The following is a 7,479-nucleotide window of genomic DNA, read 5'->3' as shown; positions in this document are numbered from 1 at the left end:
GGACTTTGGACCTCTGCATGCACCGTCTTCTCCAGTCTCCCCCTTCACCTGGCTCCTCATGCTTATTCTTCAAGCCTCACGGTAGAGATGTCCTCATCCTGCAAACCTCCCTTGACCTTTCCTAGATTTGGGATGTCCTCACCACACCCCCCCAAAGCCCTCCGGGCTCGCCCTAGCCGAGGACTTCTGACATTTCTTGCAAGTCTGTCTGTCTCACTTACTATCCTTTCTCAGTGCCCAGTGTAGTGCTTGGCAGGCAGTAGGCACCCAATAAATATTGGCTAGGGTTATTTTTGGTGATGGTAATGCTAGAGTTGGAAACGGTCTCAGCCCTCATCAACCAACAATCTATGGTAATGAGATAGCTGAGTTGCAAGAAAATGAATGCTCTGCTCCAAGTCCTATGAGAGGCACAGGAGAGGTCAGTCCTGAGCCTTCTCCAAGTCCAGCATGTTCCCCAGCATCCTCCCCTCCCCTTCACTGCCAGGCAGCCAGCCAGCCAGCCAGCCAGCCAGCCGGCTGGGCACACGCAGCTACAGAGACGTCTGGATCAAACATCCATCATAAAGACAGAACTTAGGGGAAATGGTGTTGGGAAAGCAACCTTCACCTGCTGTTCATGTCCTTCCTCATGCTGCCAGGCAGGGAGGCAGGTGGGGCTGCTGTTCCGAGATCTCCTCGGGAGAGTTCCAGAACCCACGGTGTTGCACGTCATCTCCATGGGAATGGCCAAAGGGCGCCCTGCCCCTCTCTGTATTCCCTACAGTTTCAGCCTCAATACCTGCTATGAGAAATGCATGTTCATGTTTATTCCATCAAATGTCTGAGCTAGAAGCAGGGAGCAAGACAGTGGCTTAGCAATTAGCTCTATTATATTTTCATTTGGTAGAGCCCATTACCAACGCCTGGCTAAATTTAGCTCGCCCAGGATAGGAAGGGATGGTCCTTTGGGGGAGGACTCAGGTGGGGTAGTGGATGAGAAGAGTCAGGTGTTCCCCCCTCTGTGCTCATGTAACAGCCCCCAGAACCTTCAGATTTTAATTTTAATGACACTTTAAGTACACACATAACCATTCTTTCATTCCCCCTGGAAAGGCTCCTGACCCAGTCAGGCCTTGGGGGTGGGGGGTGGGGGGTGGGGCTGGGAGGGTCCAAGAAACAAACGTTCTGACGGGGTCTCTTGGTGAGATTCTTTCCCAGACTCACGTCTGAACTGTTCCCAGCAAGGGTTCACTCTTAGCATTGTCTTTGTCACAGAATGTCAAAGCTGGTTATCCTTTCCGGACTTTTCTCTCCAGCAAGATCAAGAGGGAAGAACAGCCATCGGGGCGCAGGCCCTCGTGCTCAACGCCCAGAAGATCCCCAGCCTGGGTCTCTACAACCAGCGAGCCAAGGAAGGGGCCTGGAGAGAAGAGGGCTCAGAAGAAGAGGGGGGGCGCTGCCACCTCTGTGGGAGTGGGCCAGGCTGGGGCCGAGAGGTCGGCGTCGGGGGCGGGGTGGGCGGCGTGGGCGGCTTCGCCGTGGATGCGCTGATGCCGCACCAGGTGGGTCTTGCGGCTGAAGCTCTTGCCGCACTGCGGGCAGGAGAAGGGGCGGGAGCCCGTGTGGATGGCCTGGTGGCGCACCAGGTTGGTTTTGGAGCTGAAGCTGCGGGCGCAGACGGCGCAGGCGTGGGGCCGACTGCCCGTGTGCACCGCCTGGTGGCGGCCCAGGTGCGACTTGCGGCTGAAGCGGCGGCCGCACTGCGCGCAGGCGAAAGGCCTGGCGCCGCTGTGGGCTCTGGAGTGGGCGACCAGATTGGGCCTCGAGCCGAAGCGGCGGCCACACTGCGCGCAGGCGAAGGGCCGCTCGCCCGGGTGCGCCCGCCGGTGTCGCGCCAGGTGCTGCCCGTGGGCCAAGCCGCGGCCGCAGTCCGCGCAGGAGGCCCGCTCGCCGGCGGCAGCGCCCTGGGTCGCCGGGCTGTCTCCGGGCGCGCAGGCCAAGGGCTCGGCAGCGGCGGGCTCCACCGTGGTGCCCAGCGCGCACTCGTCGCACCCAAAGGGGCGCCCCTCGCCGCGGTGCAGACGCTGGTGCGTGGCGAGGTTCTTCTTCCAGCCGAAGCTCAGGCCGCAGTCGGAGCAGGAGAAAGGCTTGGGCCCGGGAGGGGACGGGGTGGGGGACGGGGCGGGGGACCCCGGCGAAGCGGGCGCGTCGGGAGAGGATGGGGCGCGGCCGGCCGCCTCGTGCACCCTTTGGTGCCGCACCAAGTGCTGCTTGTGCGTGAAGCTGCGTGAGCACTGCGCGCACTGGTAGGGCCTCTCGCCGGTGTGGATGCGCTGGTGGCGGATCAGGTGCGTCTTTTTGCGAAAGCGCTTCTCGCACTCGGTGCAGGGGAAGGGCCGCTCGCCCGTGTGCGTCTTCTGGTGCGAGCCCAGGTGTATCTTCTGGCTGAAGCGCTTGCCGCACTCGGCGCACGGGTAGGGCCGCTCGCCGGTGTGCGTGCGCAGGTGGCGGGTCAGGTGCGCCTTCTTGCTGAAGCGCTTGTCACACTCGGAGCAGGGGAACGGCCGCTCGCCCAGGTGGCTGCGCAGGTGCAGCAGCATGTGCGCGCGCTGCGCGAAGCTGCGGCCGCAGTCCGGGCAGGCGCAGGGGCCCTCGCCGCGGTGCAGCCTCTGGTGCAGCCGCAAAGTCAGCTGGTCCCGGAACCGCCGCTCGCACTCGCCGCAGCCGTAGGGCTTCTCCGAGCTCGGGGCCCAGCCGGCCAGCGCGAGGCCGTCCAGTGCCCCCGGGGCCCCGGGCTCCAGCTTGTACGCGGCGGCCAGAGGCCCCAGGTCCGGCGCGGGAAAAGGGCCGGGGAGTAATGGTAGATGCTGGGGCCATTCGCCCTCCTCTTCCGCCTCCTGATCCTCCTCCTCCACCTTCACCTTCCGTATCATCCACTCATCCCCTGAAAAGTCAAAAGCAGGCGAGCCAATTAAGCCCCACTTTTACTTAGGCCACGTTTATTGGCCAATAGGAGCACCGCTTCTGGAGCCCCGCAGTCTGGCTCTTGTTCTCTCCATTCTACTGGAAGTTTCCCGGGAATGACCAAATCCGAAGGTCACCGTTCAGTCCTCCTCCTGGGTTCCTTGCAGCCCAGGAAGCTGGTGAGAGCCCCCAGTTCCTCCTGGGTGGGGGCCTTCTCCTAGGCTCCCGCCGGGCTGATGAGTGTTTTCCCTGCCTCTGCAGAAGGCACGGGGGACTTTTGTGCCGCCTGAATATAAACGCTGCTCAAAGTTCAGTCCTCAGGCTTCACTCTGGGTTCATCTGCTCACGTAGTTAGCTGCCCCAGAGCTTCCAGCCCCTTCTGGAACCACAGTCTCCCATCAGCTGAGCAGCTCTAACTCCCTTCTAGTGGTCACGGAGTTGCCTCTCCAAGGCTCCCCCTGCCCCTAACTCCCTTCATTCTTGCCTCTGGAGCCAGGTGGGAAATCCCAGTTTAGGAAGAGGAGGATGGAGTTTACAGGAATTGGGGAACCAGTGAACAGTGCCAACCTCTGGAGAAGCGGGGAGCACCCTCTGGGGGAGCAGGTTTGAGGTGGGTCCCACTGGCCCTTGGCCTCTCTTGGGCACTGCAGTGGTCCAGCCAAGAGAAAGGAGCTCAGGGCCCAGACTGGGAGCGTGTACTTGGGTTCTCCTCTGCCACTAGCCAGTAGTGTGACCTTGGTTAACTTACCTCTGTTACCGCTCTGAGCTCACTGTGTTAGTTTGCTTGGGTATGAGGGTTGTGTTAGTTCATGATTCCTAAACATGGTGCCACATCATAATCTCCTGGAGACTTTTACCAAATGCATCTATGGGAGCAGGGTGCATGAATCTGTTCTCTTTCTTTAAAGCTCCCAAAGTCATTCTTGTTTAAGAACCACTGAACCAGATGAGCTGAGTCCTGTCTGGCTCTGGAAGTCTGTAATAGCCTGAGCACTATTGGACATGCGCACACAGGCTGCCACAGTTAGATTTACTCCCAGTTTCTTTCACTGATCCATCAGTTCCAAACAACTATTTATCCTATTGTGACACTGCTTTCGTTTTCATTATGCCACTCTTCTACTCAAGAACCATCAACAGCTCCCTATTATTTACAGGATAAAGTAAGTTCGAGCTGCATCTGAGGTTCATGACAACCTAGTCCAACTGTCTTACTATGTCCAGGCATAAATGCTCCTCCGCAGCCAAGCTGGTCTGCTCTAACCCCAACCACACGTTGACGTTTCTGTATTAAAGTCTCTTCTCAGCCTAGAATGTTTTCTCATCCTCCACCCCACCATCAGAGCTGATGTCTACACCTCCCTCAAAATGTAGCACAGATCACCAAAATCTTTGACAAATCCAATGCATGAGGCTCTCTTACCTACCTAGAGCACTTACTGTTAACATCGTTATGCTGCCGTGCAATGTGGCTTTGTTGTTATTTGTTCTTTTAATTCCTTATTCTAGTTCATCTTAGTGTCATCTCAGCTAGATTTTAGCTCCTGAAAGGCAGATGTCTTGTGTTCCATTTCTGTATGTGTCTAATACAAACGAGGATTGCCACCATTTATTGAGTGCCAACCACAGGTGACACATGGTCCATCCACTGTCACAAAGCTTCCCGGGAACCATGAAGTGACTCTTCTCCTTGCTCACAGGTGAACAAACAAGCTCCTGGAGGTGAAGGAGCCTATCTAAAGTCACTGGGCTAGGAAATGGGGAGGAAGGATTCAAACCCGGTCTGTGTCAGCCTAGGGGCAACCTCGTCGTTCCCTTCTACCTAACGCAGCCTGGACCTAGCAGGCCCTAAATAAGCCCCTGGAATAAGCGACATCAGTCAGGCAGAAGGTGCTCAGTGTGGTGGGAGTGCAAGGGAGTGATGGCACCATTGTGGAGAGAGAAATCAACTGTTGGATCAACCTGGGTGTGGGGGAGATGAGTCCAGTACCGCAGATTTGGAGACTTTGGGGACCACCGAGGCCAGTGGAGATTTGGGGGAGGGAGCTTGTCTGAGGGGGGAGGCAGTGAAAAGGTAGGCCTTCATGGGAAGGGTAACTCACGTGGTCAACAAGTACACACATAGACAGGGGCGGTAGGGGGAGAAATTCAGACTTCTAGAGGACGTTGAGGTGAGGGTGGGTTTCTCTGGGTGACCAGCCTCTCTGAGTCCTGTCATCTGTGATGTGGAGTTCCCTCTGGGGGCTGAAGCTCTACCTCAGAAAGGTGCCAGGGACTGATTCATCTTAGGTTGGAAGTGCCTGAAGGGGCTGCCTCATCAGATAGCAGCCGGGCGTTGACAAGGCCCCTGTCCCCTCTGCCTGGGCCCCCGGTGGGCTGGAGAGATGGGCGGACTTACCTGGGCAGGAGCCCACGGGCTCGGCCTTCTGTGGCACGCACGCCTGGCCTCCTCTGCAGGGGGCTTGAGCTTCTTCAGTGTGGGCGCCTTCCTCTGGTCTGGGAGCCTCGTGCCCTGGCAGAGAACAGGCTACCTCAAGGACTCCAAAGACATCCTAGACGGACAGAGGTCCCCACTGGCGCCATCAAGCAGGGGCTTTTGCAACCCCAGTCCCAGCCCCACTGGCAGGATTGTGTCCCACATCATACCTGCAGGGACTGAATTCCCAGCTGCCCCTGGGCAGCCTCAGGCTCCTTCAAGCAGGAGCAGCTGCAAGCTAAGGCTGTGGGGTTGCAAGAGCCACGAGGAGCTTCTGGAATATGTGTGGGAGGTAGTGGAAGCAAGGAAAGGTCCCTGCCCTGGGACTTGCATGAGACTCCTAGGAGGGGGCTGCACACCTCCCAGCCACCAGAGGGACCCAAGTTCCAGGCATATCATTGCGCAAGATCAGAATGTCAAGAAGCCAGACATGGGAGCTCCTTGGCCACCTTCCTCACCTCTTCCAAATCTTGCTCAAATCTTACCCTCCCAGTGGGGCCTACTCTCACTGTCACACGATTTAATCATGCAGGCCTCCTCACCCTGCCTTATCCCTGGCCCTCCCTATAGCACATATCCCCTCCTGACACAGTTTATAAGTACATTTGTTTTTATATTTGTTGTTTGCTGACTTTCTGCCCTCACTAAGATTAAGCTCTTGGAAGGCAGGGATCTTTGTCTGTTTGGTCACTGAGGTATTCCAAATATGGAGGATAGCACCCTGGCACTTAATAGGTGCTCACCAAATACTTGATGAGGAAGGAAGAGGTAGATCCCACCCCGAGCCACTGCTCATGGGCCCCACCGACTTACCAGAGCACGTGCCCAGCATGCTGTCTTCCCTGGAAGGGGACATCCGCTCCTGGTTATTATGGGACCCTTCCCCAGGCTCACTTTGGGGGGCCATCTCCGGCTGTCCCACAGAGAATCCTGTTATAGGCGGAAGGATGGGACCAAGTAAAGCGTCTAATACAGGTGATCAAAGGGAGGGGCTCTTCCCCTTCCCCAAAACAGCTAAGGGACTTTTTCCAACTTGGCTCAGGAAGGAAGGGTCTCTAGCCAGCATGACAGGGGAGAGCCAGGCTCCCCAGCAGCCTGGCCAGGTATCCACCTCAGCCCCTTTGCACTAAGTCAAGGGCAGGTGAAGGAAAAGATAGACTAGATTTAAACATCCGGGTGCTCTGGGAGTCCACATGTGCGCATGCAATCCGGCACATCCTCCACAGGGCCAGGCATGGAAATAGACCCTGATGGAGCTGAGGCTGCCCTACAGGACCCGGCAGGGGGGGGAGGGGGGAGGGGCGCCTCTGGGGTCTCAGGGTTGCCATCTCCTGAAGACAGCAGGTAGGGAAGCGGCAGGCCTAGGGTGCTGCTGAATCCTGCCTCCCGCCCACCCACGTTCCTTGAGTGCTGCTGGCTCACCCAGAGAGCTGAGGGCCTCAAAGGTCTCTCTCATGGCAACCCAGGGTAGCTCCTCCTGGGAACCAGGCCACACGCCCTAAGGAGAAAACACATCCTTGTTCACATTCTTCTCCCGACAGCTGCCCCCTGGGCCTTGGCTCTGCCCAACCTCTCCCCATCAGCCATCCCCAGGAGCTCCAAAGGTGATGTCCCCAGGTACAGGTAAGCGGAATGAGGGAAGATGGGTTTCAGAAAGCCAAGAGATCTTTGAAGGCCAAGGCCAAGGCCCTGAAGCCACTTCCGCAGGCTCGCTCTGGTCAGCTCCAAAAATCAGCTGCACCCCTACCCTCACCTGGCGGGTCTCTGAACCAGGCCCAGCCCACCAGTGCTCCCCACCCCCCAGTGCCCTTGCCTGGGGACGTCAGGAATCAATCGATTCTCTGGGGAGAGGGTGGAGAGTGGAAGACCGGGGTGGGGAGCCGGGAACGTCATCTCCTGGGCCCTCCGGCTGTCACTGCAGGAGTTGGTGAAATAGGAGCCAGCCGAGGGGCGAGGGGCGGAGGTGAGTGTCACTATTGGGCAACCGGTGGGGGAGGCCCTCCGAGGAGGGTCTTTGCTGAAGGCAGGAAATGGCTCTTGCTTCCTCTCCCCAAAAC

General features: G+C 58.0%; 2 protein-coding genes across 3 annotated transcripts in view; one reads left to right on the top strand and one right to left on the bottom strand.

Annotated features, from left to right (window-relative positions):
* Window positions 1-1,029: 1,029 nt before the first annotated feature.
* On the bottom strand, window positions 1,030-7,473 carry ZNF467 (zinc finger protein 467). Of its 2 annotated transcripts, XM_081799889.1 has the most exons (5): window positions 7,236-7,473; window positions 6,845-6,920; window positions 6,236-6,352; window positions 5,345-5,458; window positions 1,030-2,926 (listed from the first exon to the last, which is right to left on the bottom strand). In XM_081799889.1, exons 2-5 carry the CDS (start codon window positions 6,876-6,878, stop codon window positions 1,419-1,421), a joined length of 1,773 nt encoding a protein of 590 aa, XP_081656015.1. In that variant the 5' UTR covers window positions 6,879-6,920; window positions 7,236-7,473; the 3' UTR covers window positions 1,030-1,418. The 2 variants fall into 2 exon arrangements, with proteins under 2 accessions (XP_081656015.1, XP_081656017.1); XM_081799891.1 differs by lacking the exon at window positions 7,236-7,473 and having other exon boundaries at window positions 6,236-6,335; window positions 6,845-7,200.
* The window catches only part of LOC102743568 (SCO-spondin), a 48,844-nt gene continuing 48,419 nt past the window's right edge, over window positions 7,055-7,479 (top strand). The window contains 1 exon segment of the mRNA XM_081800884.1: window positions 7,055-7,139. Coding sequence (XP_081657010.1) covers window positions 7,055-7,139 — 85 coding nt within the window.

Source organism: Leptonychotes weddellii, chromosome 12 (assembly GCF_054177405.1).
Source record: "Leptonychotes weddellii isolate Sample4059 chromosome 12, ASM5417740v2, whole genome shotgun sequence".
In the NCBI taxonomy this organism is placed as follows: domain Eukaryota; kingdom Metazoa; phylum Chordata; class Mammalia; order Carnivora; family Phocidae; genus Leptonychotes; species Leptonychotes weddellii.
The sequence above is the reverse complement of the archived record's forward strand: the minus strand, read 5'-3'. Positions and strand labels throughout refer to the sequence as shown.

Excerpts from the sequence above, each read along its gene's own strand:
- ZNF467 (XM_081799889.1), bottom strand. The coding sequence starts at position 6,878 with ATGAGAGAGACCTTTGAGGCCCTCAGCTCTCTGG. Across the intron at positions 5,459-6,235 it reads CATGCTGGGCACGTGCTCTG|GGCACGAGGCTCCCAGACCA; the intron begins GTAAGTCGGTGG and ends GTTCTCTGCCAG. Across the intron at positions 2,927-5,344 it reads GCCCGTGGGCTCCTGCCCAG|GGGATGAGTGGATGATACGG; the intron begins GTAAGTCCGCCC and ends TTGACTTTTCAG.